The sequence below is a fragment of the Sardina pilchardus genome, chromosome 15 (genome assembly GCF_963854185.1).
Source record: "Sardina pilchardus chromosome 15, fSarPil1.1, whole genome shotgun sequence".
NCBI classification, from domain to species: Eukaryota; Metazoa; Chordata; class Actinopteri; order Clupeiformes; family Clupeidae; genus Sardina; species Sardina pilchardus.
In genome coordinates this window covers 18592738-18609599 of record NC_085008.1, presented here as the reverse complement: position 1 = coordinate 18609599, position 16862 = coordinate 18592738, and the positions used below count along the sequence as shown (strand labels likewise).

Below are 16862 nucleotides of genomic sequence, written 5' to 3'. Positions count from 1 at the left end.
TCCACTGAACGGCAGGGCTGAGAGCAGCGGAGGGCTGGGACAGTGGAGGAGGGGGAAGGGGAGATGGATCCAAATCTGGTCCACGGGACAGCTCCCTCACTGGGTACATGTCTGAGAAGAGAAGTGTTTTATGTAGATTATGTGGAATCTGTCTCTAAAGCACTCAGTCGAACCGAGACAAGCCACTGCGCAACTAGCTGTAGGCCTAATTGGTCATTACTAATTAAGGCTCCAGACAAAGCACTCGACATTGACCTGACTATGTATGCTTTGGTGGCATGATATATGGTGCTTTTAAAGAACAATTAACCTTTATAAATCAAAAGTATAAGTGACTTACTTTCCCTTCCTTTAGAGTACTTTCCATGTGTGCCAAGACGCTCCTGAAATTGTAAGTGTCACTGACTTTTATGTAAGTATTTTAGCAATTGAGTTCTTTAATTTTAGAAGAAATATAAATAAACGTATGAATATGACAGTTTAAGACCACTGGTGACCTTTTATCTTTTATCTTACCCGCATTTTTGCAACACTGCCATCTGCTGCAGAAAGTATAGAGCTCAGTTGATTGTCCCAGCTCATTTTGGTGGATACTAAAAAAATGTACACAAAACAAGTAGAGTCTCATAGAAACCTGTCCATATTAAGTTCATTATGAATAAATGTAAAATGATCATTGATATGCAAAGGAGCAGTAACGTTATATTTCAGCACTTTAACGCTGTGTAGCGTGTTAATGCTGTTTTACTTTAACAGAGAAATCAACACCACTACTGTAATCTGGACGGGTAAGCGCCCCTCACATCTCAGGAGTCAGTAGCAGCTAGCCTACAGATAACGTTACAAGGAAGGTGTATGTCTGACAGTGTTGTGTTGAAGTAGAAAGGTCATCAACCAAGCAGGCTGTTTTGGTCGGCAGAACACAAATCCGATTAATGGAATATCTATGGTTCAAGAAAAAAATCACAGGTTTCGAGTTGTTTACTAGCTTCTTCGTTAGAAAACGCTTTTTGGTGTCTTGTTTGTTGATGAACCAACTATTTTGTTTAGCCTGAGTTTACTGTTGGAGGACGTTGGAGGAGGACTGCTAAGTAGCTATACACCTTTAAGTGGGTTAGCCTAGCCAGCTAGTAAACGAGTTGAAGCTGAAATGTACATTTTACAAACAGCAAAAAGCTTAGCTAGGACAATTTACCAAAAATATTCGATGTCTCCTTCTATCACCCAGAGCAGCATTCAAAACAGTCCGAAGAACACATCACTCCTGACAGGCAGCCAGCTTGATAGAAAAATACCGCACCATTTTTTAAATCCATGAGCTGTGTCAATACGTCATTGCGCTACCGGACGTAACCCATTGGAACTCTGGAAAATTGAGTATTTTGAGTAAATTTTACTGACATGAAACACGCCACGTGGAACGTCATCTTAAAAAAAAAAAAGCTTTGTCATACTGTTGTTGTATTACATCAATAACTTATGTCATCACAAAACCACATGTTTCAAGTTGATCACTTATCTTACAGTTGGACTTGGAATACATTACCCAGACATCTTTGCGTGGAATCATTTCAACATGGCGAGCTCCTCGACTCATGTGGATGATGTTGTTCGTAGCCTTGGAGAATGTCTCCTGCCACTTGGCTATGAAGCGTATCCTATCAAGGTTGTTTGGATTTGTAGTGATGTGTGTAGTGCTGAGACGTTTCTGAAAAAGTGCCAAGAAAGTTCAGTTGACGCCAACGAGGCATTTCAGTCGCTGGATAAGTTCTTGTCACAATATGCATGCTATGTTTTGAGTTTGTTGTTACACACACATAGGCATGATATTAGCAGCACTAACAGTATGATGATGTGTTAGCAGACTGGTTGTTAACCTGATTTATATCTGTGCTTATTTGATCATGGGTGTAGATTGGATGGTACAATGGGATCGTGTCCCCATCGTTTCACCTCCCATACCCCGAGGACACGCTCGCTGTGGTGGTCTTGAGCGCACCTGGTATGTTTGAGAAGGCATTCATACCTTTCCTACAGAGCAACTCTGGTGGCGGGCTCCGTGACTACATAGACCAGTGTACTGCACACTGTATCAAATCCAGTGTCACCAGGGTGAGAATGTACTTGTCTCTTTCGCATGTCGACAAAGCGTCTTCCAAATCCCATAACTATGTGCCTCACTCTATCAATTAGACCTATTGACTAGTTTGTTATCTCAAAAGACTTCAATCTCTTACTTGTCTCTTTTTCTACCAGTGCTTCCCTGACGAGAAGATAGACATCAGTTATGACTATGAGACACATTTTAACAGGAAGCCCAAGTTTCTGGCCCAAACTGCTGCCCATGTAGCAGGAGCAGCATACTACTACCAGCAGTCAGACGTTCCTGACCAGCCATGGGGCACAAAGGTAAAAATAGCTTTTGACAATGGGGAGATGCCACCTGATTTTGGCAGCAAAAATTCCACAAAACATCCTCTGTATCTCAATGTCAAGTAGCCTGGTCACATTTGAATACTTGTGATGTTAATCAATCTCCAGACTTTTGTATTTTTAGCTGGTTTGTTATCTTATAATGACACTTCACCCTTATTCCCTCATTGGTGTTATTGCCACAGAAAATGTTTGGTGTGTGCATCCACCCCAGACTGGGGGGCTGGTTTGCCATCAGAGCTCTGCTAGTCTTCAGGCGTGTGCAAGTTAGGCCAGAGCTGAAGCGGCCGGTTCCCGTGGACTGTGTCCAATCCCGGGAAGAGAGGATTGAGCTCCTGGAGAGGTTTAACCTGCGGTGGCAGGACGGCACGTACAGGGACATCATCCCCGTCGAGGAGCGCTACTCCCAGCAGCAGAAGGATTACTTTTGGACTCCTCCAGCAGAGCGCATCACTCTGCTCAGGCAGTGGGGCTACGTAACAACAGAGAACGACTCGGAGAATCTGGGCACTGAGCTCAGTCAAAGTTGAGAAACTGAGAGATGTATATTTGTGCTTGCGTACGCTTATTTATTGTCAATGCATGGTTACTGCCAAAAAGCTCTCTTGCACGTCATACTATGCTCACCATGGATCGTGGATCTAAAAGCCTCGATCAGTGGCTACACTAAAACGTGTATGAACTCTAACGTAAAATAATATCTGTGTATGGTATTTCATTATTCAGGGGAATTCCATCAACACTGTGGAAGTTAATGGTCTTGCCTAAGGATGTTGTGACAGCTTGAAGTAATAGAAGAATTATACTAATACTATACAGAATACTAATACTGATGTCAGCCTTATAATTGCCTTATTTCCTCAGGACCAGAAAGTGTGTTGGTTGATCTAAAGTGCCACCTAGTGGCTAGGTAGTGAATAGCAGGCAGAACTGCTAAATGGAATATATTCCACTTGAACATCATGCAATAATTATACCTTTTTACTCAGGATCCAGTTTGGGAAAATAGAGTAGTCTTAGTGTTCAGTGCTATCTACACCTGAAGAATCTTGAATTTTGTTTTTGTTTGTTTCGTCTATGTGGTTTAAAATAAACAAAGCTTTGTTTACATTCATGTGTTGTCACTATAAATCTGGGTCTGTGATGAATGCTACTGAATGCATGTAAGGCTTGCTGAGGAGAAGTTGGTCGTCTCACTGACATACTGTTGGGTTGGCTCTTTCGATGGTTGATGGTTAGGAGACAAAGTTCATCACCTAGAAAAACTAGGCTCAGGGCTCTTACTGTCTGTCGGTGGGTATCTTTTTTTTAAAACAAAAAAAACAAACAAATTTTTTTTTAACCATTATTGTACTGTGTTACAGTGAAGTGATTCTGGAATTTCATTATCTTTCACTAATATTTTGCTTCACTTGTTGATTTTGCTACAGAAGATGTGCAGGATCTCGATCCGTGTCAGATTAGGCTGCTGCATTGGTACATCTGATATCAGCACTGATGTCTCTACTCCCAGCAGCAGATTACCTTCTAGAGGTTAGTGAAACATCCTACTCAGACCAGCTATTTCACAGTAGACAATGAACCAGAAACGTACAGTATAGTACCCTGATGTGTTTGTGCTTTCCCCAGATATGTGTATTGTATGATGTGAAACACCATTGCAGAATGCTAATCTTAATAGGTAGGCTACTAGTTCATGATTCTGGTTTGTTGTCTACTTTTAGCTGAAATTACTGCATATTTGGGGATGTTTGATTATTATGTGTTATGAATGAAAGACTGAAGGGACGTCATGTAAAAACGGCCCTGCATAAGGATGTTTTCAAAGGTTTAATCAATGGAAAAATGATGTCATGTGATCATGTGTCATGGTGTCATGTGATCTAAAAGGCCTCCTTGTGGCCAGATGACAAAGAGCAGTCAGAATGATAACTACAGTAAATACAGTAGGCTGCACGTAATTCCCAGCCACTTTAGTAATGCTATATTATATATATATGAACAATTATGAAAACTGAGCAGCTGTGTTTGTGGCAGTGCTCATAGATATGACTAAACTTGAATTTGTCTTCGTCTTACTCTTTTAAGTATCTGCCAGGTATGGTTAACACTTCAAGGAAGGCAGGCTTGACACTTCAAACACCCAACCCAACATAACTCTTTCATTATCTTAGAAGGACCAGCAGTCCTACCTCTGTTCCACTTAACCAGTCCTGTCATGTATAATGTCTGCTCAAGGTTATTGAGTTGTGCAAAGAGGAACCCAATGGGAAGCATAATGTATTTACCTACTCCCATTTTGACACCATCATATAAGGTCACTATTAGTCTAATCTTTGTTCTAATCACAACTCACTGTACAAAGGTGAAATTGCCCAGGTTTAGGTGCTTGTTGATTCAAGGGCCACATACTTGCTGTGGCCGCACCCTTTGGGATGAGTGGCACAGCAGCAGTCACTGGGCAGGGACTGAATAAACATGGTTTTCAAACAGGAAGCAATATTTGAGTGGGCAAAGTTGGTTCGTAACTGAATATTTTAATATAGCACCTGTTATTTTTTTTATTTAGTTAGGTAAAAATGTTGGAGATGAAAAATAATAACCAAAGCATTACATTGACAGTGCAACACAAGTGACAAGTATAGAACAAGATAAAAAATCAGACAATTCTCTTTTTACACTTGCACAAGAAAGCGTCTAGGAAAGTAGGGTCTTTTCCAGCCTAGTAAAACCTTCCCAGTGTCCAGTGAGCAAAGGAACAGCCCAAAGAGGGCCACCTCCCCCAGCTTCCCCCTCTGTTGTTTAGCAGCATCTATCATTAACAGAAGAGAGAGCACAAAGCAAAATGAAATAGTTCTATGTTTATGGCTCGCCTATCTAAGTATACAAATGTAAAATAAATGGCTCTTTATACTGTTTAATCTCTGCTACCACAGTGACTGGCAAAAATAATTTCCATGTTTAACTTCAGTGTAATAATATTCACTTGGTAGACATGAGACTCAGCTTGGAGCTTTCTGACCATAGTGCCCATATAGGAAACATCAGCATGAGACTTAGGTTATATTTACCTTCAATACAACATGCATGTGCAGAGACCACCCTGCTACCAATCCAAAACATTCCCAAAGCACTGGCCAGGCGCTGGAAAACATGCAATATAATTTATTTGAGATTAAACAGGTAGCCTAAATTGGCATCAAGATCACTAATACATTGACTCTTACCGGATGCTGAAGTCCTCCAGTGGACAAGAGAAAGAGGAATGGAGCAATTGTTTCATTACTGGAAGTGGAAAGGGAAAATAATTTTGCACACAATTAATCTACTTATGTATTGTGTATGTATGTATGTACAGTATGATAACTCTCCAGGTTTGTTCTATTCAACACTCAGCACTGGAATTCCACAATCTTTTTAGTTTTCAGTTCCCCAGGAGTAGGCTATACACACGTCTGTCGATGATTCTTCTGTATACGGTTCAAGATGTCCGTGTCATCGCTGTGCTTCTTTGGACGTTGTGGTAAAGCAGATGGTAAGTTAAACAGTTTACATCAACCACAACAAATATCCATTCTTTTGTTGTCGTTTTTTTAAATGAAAATTAAACGCTTACCTCTACATTGTACTCTTTGCGAGCCTTGCACACCTTGTGGGACAGGTACTTCACGAGTACAAAGGAAGCGCAGCCTGTGAGAACAACACATCCATATTCTTTTGAAAGCGTCACCATTATGTTTCTGGCTAGATCGTGATGGTACTGTATATGTAATAAAACAGGCAGGCTTAATTTACACAATGTAGCTATACCGGAGTAAAAAATAAAATGCAAAATGAACTTCAACTTGAAGTTTGAAAGTTTCTTTGGAGACCAACGCTAGGTATGGGCCCTCCCTCCCTTGTTGTGTAATACACACCCACACACTGGCTGTACCTCTGCTTACTCATTGAGGCGTGGTGTCCATCCACTTGCATCTGAGGGGAAGTTTTTTTAGGGTTACTTGTCCTGCTCACATGAATTCCATTATATGACCAAAGACTGATCGGTGGGACAACCTCTGCATCATCAATAACAGTGTTGGGTTGTTGGGCAATACGGTCATGACTAGCAGACACCTCATGAAGAAATATAACACACACACACACACACACACACACACACACACACACACACACATTTAACACACACTAAACACATCTGCCACAATTATTGGTATTCCTAGAAAATCTTACACGAAATGTTATAGATTTATACTGTATTTATAGTAGTTGATCAGAGGGTCTTTCTACCCTGGAAATAGTGTCTTTCAGCAGTAGTTAAAATGACATCTGAACTTTGCTGCAGATTTAGATGAGGGCGCCAATGTGCCAAAAATCAGAAGGGAGGTACCATGATCAAAAATGTTTTTCTCTGGATGTATTAGGTATACCAATCTAATATTTTGGCTAAGTTGGTTACTCTTTAGGTGGTACATTTTAAGGAAATCTGAGATGGTCAAGCAGAAGGCATTTGTTGAATTGAGGTGGAATGACCTTGATACTACATCCTTCTCAATCGAGATTGAGAGTGGGTCTTGAAAAAGTTTGTTGATGACGTCCAGCAGGGGCATAACTAGCAGTGAAATTAAACTTAAATTGGTGTGTTAAACTCTTACTCTTCACTTCAGAAGTACAGCAATCTTGTAAACAAAGGTTTTAAAAATGTGCCAAAGGTTCGTATGGGTATTCCCAGGTTATCAATCTCTGCCAGGACACTAAAAGTGGTTCATGATTGGATCATTCATCAGGTCAATGTACCAAAATAATCAAGCTTTTGCCATTGCCATTTCCGTCCCCTGACCTAAACTCTTGTTTTGTAAAAAGGGATAGCCTGAAACTCCTTGCTTTGTATTCTCCAACTTAATGGGATGTCATAGGGGAATATTACGAGCTGTTTTATTGGCAAAGGGAGGCTTAACAAGGTATTAAATGCAGGGACACTTGTCTTTTAAAGCAAGTACCATAGCCTATGAGGTATTTTTTTTCTCAGAATAAATTTGCTTCCCTTCAAAGATGGATTTCCTCATTGTTTTCATTGTGGGATTACAATATATTGCCGAAAAAGATTATTTTGTTTTTACACCTGTTTTTAGTCAACTCTACCAGGGGTGCCAATCATTTGTGAGGGCACTGTATGTAGACCTATTCCCAAAGAAAAATAGCATTCAGGACACTGTCTTCATCCTCACTCACTTTGCATTTGCATTTGCATTAATATGTTTTCTTTAAAAAAGAACTTGCCGTGAACCGATAAGAGATTGATATTTTCTTCATCATTAATATAACATATATTTTTAGAAATAGCTTTTATTACTTGCTCTGTGCTGGATACATGGTCTGCACACCCCTTTTAAGTCATTAAAGTCGAAGATTTAAGTCATTAAAGTCAAAGATTTAAATCACTTGATACTGAGCAGAAAAATGTTTTGGTCGCAAGTCTATAATTTGCAAGGAATTTTAAACCAAATGTTACATGAAGGTGCCCTGTAGAAGCATCACAATCAGTTCACAAACATAGCAAATAATTTCTTCAAACACTGAATTAGCACAACATCCACCTCCGTTAATTCCAACAGGGTATAAACACAGGGTGAGATAGAACAGGTGCCGCTGGTGTCCATGACTTTCCCAGTCAAAACGATTGGCATTGGGCACAACTGGTCAATTCACTGCACGGTCAATCACATTGATCTGTCTTGAACATTGGTTATTCATTTCCAGCCCCAGCCCAGCATAAGTCTCCCACAATTCACAGCAGTCAGGAAGAGTCCGACGAGTGCGAGGTCCCCAAATGCTCCACGTCTCCTTTTAGAAGGGTCTGCCAAGCAAATTCCAAATATCACAGTGCATTAGTGGTGTGCTTAATCCATCCAGAGTTCACAATGTAGCAGTACTGGAGGGAAGTGGTTTTGGGATGGTTGATATAAAGATTAGTCCAAGGTCAGATGTGGTAGACTAGAAATCTAGACGCACCCTACATTTCTGTGTAGTTTGGCTTGCCAGGCTACAGATGTGGCACTTGTCGATATGAATTTTAAAAAAACGGGGAAAATTCATTTTTAATTTGACCTATAGGCTACATAGAACATACTGTACAAACATCCAGCACTGCAGGTTATCATATTAATGGATTAAAACACTGCACAGCCTAAAATGTGCTATGGTGAATAATGCAAATATAATGCAAAACTTCTGTAGGCCTACCACATGACACTTTGAATAAGTAAGATGTTAAGTGGTCATTCAGAGCCAAACATTCTTTAGGCATATTCTCTCTCTTCATCGCATCTCCTTACCTCCAGTATAATAGCCTTTGGCAAATATCACCCTGCTGATAATCCAGGTCATTCCCAGGGTACTGGCTATACGCTGAAACACACACACACACACACACACACACACACATAATCAGTTCCTCAAACATACTGTATGTCATCTCATAAGATGAATGCACTGGAGTTATACCACATTCTGGTTTACTTACTGGATGTGGAATGCCTCCAACAGCCAGGAAGAAATAGAAAGGCATAAGGGCCTCATTTCTACAAAGATGCGAGAAATTGAGTTTTTTAGTGTCTAACATTAATCAGGCTACATTTTATGCTATTATTCATTTCATACATACGTGTTCTGATGTGCCCTCTGGATGCAGTTGAAGATTTCTCCGGTCTCCGGATTATCACTGTATAGTTTAGGGTACTGTGGAATGGCAGATGGAATAACAGCCATTAATAATAAAAGAAACGTTTACAATATGAAATAGAGAGCTGATTTCCATCATGATATATTATTATTACTATTATTATGATTATGATTATGATTATGATTATTATCATTATTATGTTATATAATTTATATAGCAACAGACATTTTTACATTCAGACATTTTCAAATCAGGAATGCTTACATTACATAAATCACTTTGCATTTAAATGGCAAAATTGTAGGCTACTCACCTGCACGTTGTACTTTATGCGAGCTTTGACCACATTATGTGAGAGGTATGACATAAGGAAGAATGTACTACATCCTGTGAGTACCACATATCCATACTCATCAGTGACCGGCACCATGGTGACTGGAGAGGAAAGAGTGGGAAACAGGGAATGAATGACAGATGAGGTCCCAACATGACGTGCAACACAGGCCTGAGCCCTCCTGACTCTGGCACACATCTAATTCAGGAGGATGTGCAGGCTGTCAGACAGGCCGGGTAGTCCAATGTGATCTACAAACAAATCTATGTAAAATGCTTAGTGCAGTGCACGTGTAGCCTATAGCCTAGGCCTATGTCTCTTTACTTTCGTTTCGTTGTGATGATACAGTAAGTTACATAGCCTAGCCTATTTTAGAAATGCATGGCTAATTAGGCCTAACAGGTTAAAAGTCCACACAGAGAAAATTTGGATACTTTCACGCTGGTCTAACTGAAAGGAATTGTAAGCTAGGCGTTATTTTAACGATTCCTCGAATGACACCCCATTCATTCCTTCAGCTTCTTTTCTTTTTTTAGGATCCGGCTAATTTCATGTGATGTTGGTAGCCTAACCGCCACATTCAGTAGGCGCCTAACAGTTATTCTCGCTTGCAGCCAAAGTCTGCTAGTTTGGGTTTGGCTTGCCAGGCTAATAGTTCGCAGCTCTGAAAACGAAAGACTGCAGGCAAGACTTCCGGCTGAGGACGTAACAAATCCTGCAAAACTTTATGAACGTGAACTGTTTTCGTAGTGTATTGGGCTATTATTCAGAGAGGCGAAAAAGCAGAAAAAGACCTACCAACCTGTTAAAAGTGGCTCTCAGTGTGGTCCCAGGCTTCGCACGTAGCCTATGCGCTAATCTACCGAAGCTTATTTACAGTGAAAGGGTTATGACTGGGCGCAGATAGTAAGGGGGCGTGACTTTCATAAAGGCTGGGTGATGTCAAAGCTTTCATTTGTAAACATAATTGCAGAGCTAATGCGAAGAAGGTTTATTGTTAGAATTGAAGTGTTCACGCGTATAACTGATAATATCAAGAGACCTTCAATGATTCTTAGGCTACGCACATTTTTAAAGCTGTTTTAAAGTTGTTGTTTTTTTCCCTTTTTTCTTTTTAACTCTACAACAAACACCTTAATCAACCCCTTTCCTCACATTGTAGGCCTAAGCACTTTGGTCATAATGACATTTTGAATAAGCTATTTTTTCCAAAGACATACAGTAGGCCTACAGCTACATAAGTATTGGAAGACTACTTTCATTCTCATTGAGCTCAATCAATGCACATCAAACCAGCTACATGTAGGCTCTGAAATAAAAACGATGCCAATCTCTATGATGATGTGTGGCTATTTTAATTCCATATTTTATTTTAAAATCATGGTGCAAAGTGCATAATTCTTTTTTCATCAGGATGCATAGTGTTAACAGTTAACATAACATGACACCTGTATTTTAAGGGAAAACATATTTATTTATACGATACATTATTCATTCACAAAGAAAATTGATGGCCTTAAAGGCTGGATATTTCCTCAATTCTTATTCAAGGCATTACGATCAATTTCCAAAAGATTATTTTATAATCCTCTTTATAGTCAACTTTAGAATGTGTTCCAATACTTGGAGGTAGCCTACAGTAACTGTAAATTACCGTATGTCTCTCTCTGTGTGTGCGGGTATGCTTTATGTACCCTTGAATGTCAAAGCTGTATTTTCTCTGAGAATATTTGAATCCTTTCTGTAAAGAAATTTGATTGGCTGATTCAAATAAAGAAATCAAATGTGTATTGAGAGTGAGGCACTGGTGAATAAGTGTAGCATTTTGATAGGCCGTGTTTGAAAAAGAAAATCAAAAGTTTTTATTACTTTCTGATAGAATTCTGTGTGTAGAGAAATAGAGAATTGGGTGTGATATTTAGCAAAATGTGTTGAAAAATCTACAGCACTACGGGGTTTAGCCTATAGCCCACTATTGCAGCATACTTTGCAGTGGAATTCCCCTTACAGTGTGAAACATCGGCCCTAAATGCCGATATGGATAAGGTTTCTAGTTAAGTCATGCTGTCATCAAGAAAATTACATTTAGGAATTTCCCTCAATGATGGATAGCAGTCACCCCTGGAGGCAGCCTGAAGATAATGACGTTGACGTTGCTTTACCCATGTTACTGGCCATAAGGTCCCACTGTTGGCTTGTTGCTTTGTCTTTATCTTATCCCAGCGCATTACCTCTGCATTTGGGTACAAAGGTGTTATTTGCAAAGAACATGGAGTGGTTATCAGACAGGGTGTAAAGTGACTGCGTTTATTAATGGTACTTGATGTTTGTAATGGCATAGTAATAGCCACTAGGTGGTGATATTATCCTCATTACTGTGCACTTAAATGTGTTGTAGTTCACATACACAGCCTAATGTCCTTTGGCCTACCACACACACACACACACACACACACACACACACACACACACACTGTTTGTTATTCAGAGAACGTATCTTAAGAGAAGATATACTAAAAGTACTTAATAAATGGATTGATAAAAAAAGGATAGCTAATGTTTTACAGCTATGTTTTGTTCTTTTCTTCAGTTTTATAGTTCATTTGCACAGCTGTCAGTGTGATGCTCTGTCCAGGACTCACATTTCTCTCTCTTCTTATCTCCCTGTCTCAATTTTCCCCTCAGTTACCCACCTTTTTTCCTTTTTGTGTTCTCTCTTTCAGTTTTTCTCTCTCTCTCTCTCTCTCGCTCTCTCTGCAGACCTGCAGCAAAATGGAGAAATGCTGATTCAGGATAGAGTAGAGAGAGAGAGAGAGGGAGAGAGAGAGAGATGGCCACTGGAGTTAATTAAACTCCCACAGCCACATTCACGTTCTCCTTCTCTCTCTCTCTCTCTCTCTCTCTCTCTCTCCATTCCTCTCGGCTCTGGCTGCAACCCCTTTCACCTCTTGTCCTTTCTACTCCGTTTCATTCCCTTCCTCCTCATTCCTTCCCTCCTTTTCTCTCTCTCCTTCACTTCACATCTTTATCTCTGTTCACACTCTCCACTCACCTCACTATAATTACGTTCATCTCTTTTTTATCTTCCTCTGAGAAAACCTCCCTCTCTCTCCCTCTCTCTCTCCCTCTCTCTCATCACCCCATCTACCTCAATTCCTTTCCTGCCTACTATCTGTTTTCAAATGCCCCTTTTTCCTCCTTCCTCGGTCAAACCCTGTGTGATCACCAGAACCTGTCTCCAGTGTGTTCTGTCCATGTGATGACCGGACTCACGGTCCAGCCGTCTGAGGTATGTAAGGTTAGGTCATACAGACTTGGCCATGTGCCACCCACATTTGGAAGTGTCATCGGTCATCATGTCTTCCCCATTAGGCCTGTGAATGAAAGCGTGCTTATCTGGATGGGGGAAAATCAATAGGCAATCTGGCCGCTCCTCTGGTATGCTACACAGGGCTTTGACAACTCAAAGATTCCATGCACCAGAAAGCGTCACACACAGGGTGTTCATGGAGGGATACGTGTCTGTGAGTCTGTCTGTCTGTCCATGGGCACCAATGTTGTTTGTTTAAATTACAGATGAAGTGCAAATGGCACTGGCTACAGGGTCTTGTCCATGAACTTGTTGTGTGGCTTGTTGGAGAACACTGATTAATTAGCCAGTTATTAAAGATGTAGTCAGCGATTGTGCACGACATCCTGTTTATTAATGTTAAGATTTCAATTTATTAGCAGACGCTTTTGTCCAAAACAACATACATTATGTTTTTACCACGGACCAGACAAAACACATCTGAGAGGAAGCTCACCCCTCCCTTCAGTATCAACAGAGAAACACACATTCTTTAATTTTATTTGTGGGACAGACTGCCCCCTCTTTGTTTGTTTACAGTTTTTGGAGCCTGAGCTGCATACTGAGATTTTTTAGATATTTTTTAACAGGGATCATGAGGAGATGTTTGTTGAATGTTATAGGCTTGAAGTGTGTGTGTGTGTGTGTGTCTGTGTCTGTGTCTGTGCCTGTGTCTGTGTCTGTCTATCTGCCTAATCTATCTGTCTGTCTGTCTGTCTCTTTGTGTCTGTCTGTCTGTGTGTCATGTGAGATTTTTGATTCCCTTCACCATGCCCTGCCCTCTCCAGTGTCTGGTTTGCCCAAAGACAATACCCTTGCATTGAGGTAAGGTTTTCCATGCCACTGCCTTCACCCCTGCAATCCCGGGCCTGCATTATTAAACGTGTCTTTAGAGGTTACGCAATAACACAGCAATCAGGTGGCTCTCCCAGCATAACAAAATCCGTGCCTCAAGGGAAGGAGAGCTGCGATTCGAATTCAAGGACAACAAACATGATATTAATATGTGTCATCACCTCAGCTACTTTAGGACAAGATAATGTCACACATTCATATTTTCATATCACTGGCCTGTGCACCCGATATCAAATAACTGGCTGTGATATGTGATAAAATGTGAAATATGATGCTTATGTGTGTTGTGTTTGTTCACAGTCACAACAAGAAGATTTTACTTGCTGAGGAGAGGTGTTTCCTGTGGTTTGTAAGCTCAACCCAGTGTGTGTGTGTGTGAGTATAAGGTGGAAAAAATGTCAGAAATGGGGTAAGACCAAGCCTTGGGTGTGGTGGAATGGTGTGTCTGTTTTGGGGTGTTGAGGTCAGCTGGGGAATGTCACATACTCCTGGTTATTATCAGTGTCCTGCTGATGCAGAGACGGACACACAGTCGTCCACAGCAATGCTGTGAGCACTCCAGAGCAGAAGGCTTTTAAATTGCAGCCGTCCTAATATTTTGAACGCCTATAGGGACTAAAGGAGACATCCAGGCTGAACAATGGCAACCCTTACATGTGACGGAAAGATCAAGAACTCGTGACGGCGTCTTTGAAAGTCATCTGTGATAGTGGAACCCTTATTGTGGACATAACAGCCACGCAGACATGGCCAGCGCACGGTCTTCTGTCTCCTTGGACATACTAGTCCGGGCATTCAGCAGAGCGAGAAAGCCATACGAGGACTGACACTGATCCTGACAGGTGAGGAGTACCACCGACTGGCCGTCCCAGACGGAGAGAGAGATCTGACCGGGGTGACAGGGGAGAGCCACGAGACGTCAGACTTGACAGCGAAGAAGAGGGCTAGCGACACGGTGAGATGGTCAGACAGATACAGAGAGCAGGGGCTGGGCTGGCTATAGAACCTGAATTCAAACAGACACTTTCATATATAAACACACACAGACACTATCAGATATACACACATACACACACATTATCTCAAAGGTACAGTATATACACCTACAGACACACACACACACACATAATCACACATACACATACTCCACACGAACTATAGACTTACAAGCATGCACACGCACACACACACATACACATGACTTAGATACACACACAGACGAGACAGACTGACTTGATAAATGTTTAATTCGCAATGAATGTTTGACAGACTCATTTAGAGACAAGCTGAGATGGCGTAAGAGGAGCTTGCAGTGAGACCCATATTCATTACGATCTCAATACAAACCTGTGCTAGCGAGAACGAGACCCAGAGCAGACCATGCATAGCTCATCGTGTCTGGCTTGCTGTGCCGTATGCTGTGTGCAGATTTATGGGTGCCGGCGACAGAGAGACTGACCCCAGTCCACCCCCTACAACCCACCGGCCATAAAACAGTCCAGAGCTCGGCTCGGCTCGGCTGGCGTGAGAAGACGATGACAGCACCAGCCTGACATCATAATGCCAGAGGACAGACGCATACGAGAGGAGCAGCGCGAGAGAGGTGGCAAAGGAAGAAAGGAGAGCGGAGGAGAGGAGGGAAGAAGGGATGACGGGAGAGCGTCGGAGAAGCAGGAGGAGAAGAAGGAGGAGGGGGGCTGCCTGGTGTGTTTCAGCGAGTTCGACTCGGGGTCTCACCTCCCCGCCGTTCTTCCTTGCGGCCACGCGTTCTGCCGCTCGTGCCTGCGCCACCCCGGCCTCTCCCCGGCGGGCGTCCTCCGCTGCCCCCTGTGCCGCCACCTCTCCTGGGGCAGGGACACGCTGCGCAGGGAGACCTCCGACCCTGCGGTGGCGCTGTGGGCGAGCGCCGCCGCTGACCGGGGCCTCGTGTCACCTCGTGCCTCCTCTCTCACGCCACGGCAGGGACGAGACGACCAGCCTCTCCCCCCCGCCAGCTGGGCAGCGACACCCACCTCACGGGGCGCGAGCCTGCCGCCCCCTCTCACGCCGCTGAGGGTCAGCGTGCTGGACGAGTCCTGGTTCACCAACCGCTGCGCTCTCTGCTGCCAACGTCACGCCGCTGACTCATACCCCTTAGACTGCCGCCACTCCCTGTGCCCGCGCTGTCTGGACTCCTTGCTCGCCCTCGCCGTGCCCGGCTGGGTGGCATTCCTCTACTGCCCGCGGTGCAGCGGGCAGACCGCCGTCTTCAGCCAACGACCGGCCGCCACCACCACCGCCCGTCTGCCCACCCGTGCCAACCCTGAACAGGGTCCCACGGTGTGGCCGAGGGCCGCGGAGAGGAGACCGGGCATCGACCAGCGACCATGCTGCTGTGGCATTCTGGTTCCCTGCACACTGTTATAGAGAACCAACTCTGCAACAGTCCAAACCAATGTCATACTGGCAGTCAGAGGCGTCAGAGGACATTCCTGGTTCCAAAGAGTAAAAGTCCTGCCATATATTCATTCTACCTGTGCACTTAACACAGGTGATATCACTAATTATCTGATCTACCTGGCAGCTAATAGGGCTCGAGCACACGCCTGGCATTCTAGGAATATTGCCCGCCATGTTGGTAGCGCACCGAACATAATATCCATTCATTCAAATGCAGAAGACAAGAAGCAGAAATATAGTATTAGCGATTCTTTTCCTCTTGCGATCGTGGGTTGCGCTGTTACACCCCACTACACAGCAACATGCGACCAAGAAGTAACAGGAACACACTAATAGGCGGGAGTAAATCCATAGTAGTCCATAGTAAACTAAGGAGTGAGGCTGCCAATATGGCTGTGCCCGCGAAGCTTTCACGTCATGATCCCGAGCCCTATTAGGATGAGCTGGTTTCCAAAATGGTTGGATCAAATACTTGGCAGGACTTTTACTCTTTGGAACCAGGAATGTCCATCTCTGCTCGGCAGTAAAGTACCCCGTGGTGCCATAGCCAATGCGTTCAGAATAATTCATTCATTTCTTTTGTCAGCTGCACTGCCGACATAGCAGGAGAAATCGCATGGGTGATGTAACTCCCAGAGCTCCACACAGACCACAGCACAGGCCTCTCCAGCATGGGCGGCCCGCGGCTGGAGTAGTGATCTGGATCCAGAGAGAGTGCACGGGGCATGGGCATGAGTCATTGGCTGTGTGTGTGTGCGGGGCCCTGCGTG

General features: G+C 42.9%; 3 protein-coding genes across 4 annotated transcripts; 1 reads left to right on the top strand and 2 right to left on the bottom strand.

The window, feature by feature from the left end:
* The first annotated feature begins 1527 nt into the window (after positions 1-1527).
* Positions 1528-3541, top strand: mmachc (metabolism of cobalamin associated C). The gene is made up of 4 exons (XM_062556650.1): positions 1528-1666; positions 1915-2112; positions 2257-2409; positions 2619-3541. The coding sequence occupies exons 1-4, from the start codon at positions 1577-1579 to the stop codon at positions 2961-2963; spliced, it is 786 nt and encodes a 261-aa protein (XP_062412634.1). The 5' UTR covers positions 1528-1576; the 3' UTR covers positions 2964-3541.
* A 1419-nt stretch (positions 3542-4960) lies between these two features.
* Positions 4961-6277, bottom strand: LOC134102521 (glutathione S-transferase 3, mitochondrial-like). Of its 2 annotated transcripts, none has more exons than XM_062556648.1 (5): positions 6050-6277; positions 5887-5942; positions 5661-5718; positions 5505-5577; positions 4961-5245 (listed from the first exon to the last, which is right to left on the bottom strand). In XM_062556648.1, the coding sequence occupies exons 1-5, from the start codon at positions 6164-6166 to the stop codon at positions 5109-5111; spliced, it is 441 nt and encodes a 146-aa protein (XP_062412632.1). In that variant the 5' UTR covers positions 6167-6277; the 3' UTR covers positions 4961-5108. The 2 variants fall into 2 exon arrangements, with proteins under 2 accessions (XP_062412632.1, XP_062412633.1); XM_062556649.1 differs by having other exon boundaries at positions 5887-5939.
* A 1486-nt stretch (positions 6278-7763) lies between these two features.
* LOC134102520 (glutathione S-transferase 3, mitochondrial-like) lies at positions 7764-10374 on the bottom strand. Its single transcript, XM_062556646.1, has 6 exons — positions 10252-10374; positions 9429-9550; positions 9098-9171; positions 8957-9014; positions 8769-8841; positions 7764-8290 (listed from the first exon to the last, which is right to left on the bottom strand). Exons 2-6 carry the CDS (start codon positions 9543-9545, stop codon positions 8184-8186), a joined length of 429 nt encoding a protein of 142 aa, XP_062412630.1. The 5' UTR covers positions 9546-9550; positions 10252-10374; the 3' UTR covers positions 7764-8183.
* Between the last annotated feature and the right edge of the window lie 6488 nt (positions 10375-16862).

What these genes read in the sequence shown, in the direction of transcription:
- mmachc (XM_062556650.1), top strand. Translation starts at nt 1,577, where the DNA reads ATGGCGAGCTCCTCGACTCATGTGGATGATGTTGTTCGTAGCCTTGGA. An exon ending in ATGAAGCGTATCCTATCAAG is followed by an intron (nt 1,667 to 1,914) that starts GTTGTTTGGATT and finishes TCATGGGTGTAG; the next exon opens with ATTGGATGGTACAATGGGAT. An exon ending in ACCAGCCATGGGGCACAAAG is followed by an intron (nt 2,410 to 2,618) that starts GTAAAAATAGCT and finishes TTATTGCCACAG; the next exon opens with AAAATGTTTGGTGTGTGCAT.
- LOC134102521 (XM_062556648.1), bottom strand. Translation starts at nt 6,166, where the DNA reads ATGGTGACGCTTTCAAAAGAATATGGATGTGTTGTTCTCACAGGCTGC. An exon ending in GCAAAGAGTACAATGTAGAG is followed by an intron (nt 5,943 to 6,049) that starts GTAAGCGTTTAA and finishes CAACGTCCAAAG; the next exon opens with AAGCACAGCGATGACACGGA. An exon ending in ACATGCATGTTGTATTGAAG is followed by an intron (nt 5,246 to 5,504) that starts GTAAATATAACC and finishes TGTTAATGATAG; the next exon opens with ATGCTGCTAAACAACAGAGG.
- LOC134102520 (XM_062556646.1), bottom strand. Translation starts at nt 9,545, where the DNA reads ATGGTGCCGGTCACTGATGAGTATGGATATGTGGTACTCACAGGATGT. An exon ending in GCATAAAGTACAACGTGCAG is followed by an intron (nt 9,172 to 9,428) that starts GTGAGTAGCCTA and finishes GCCATTCCACAG; the next exon opens with TACCCTAAACTATACAGTGA. An exon ending in CAGAGGGCACATCAGAACAC is followed by an intron (nt 9,015 to 9,097) that starts GTATGTATGAAA and finishes GCATCTTTGTAG; the next exon opens with AAATGAGGCCCTTATGCCTT.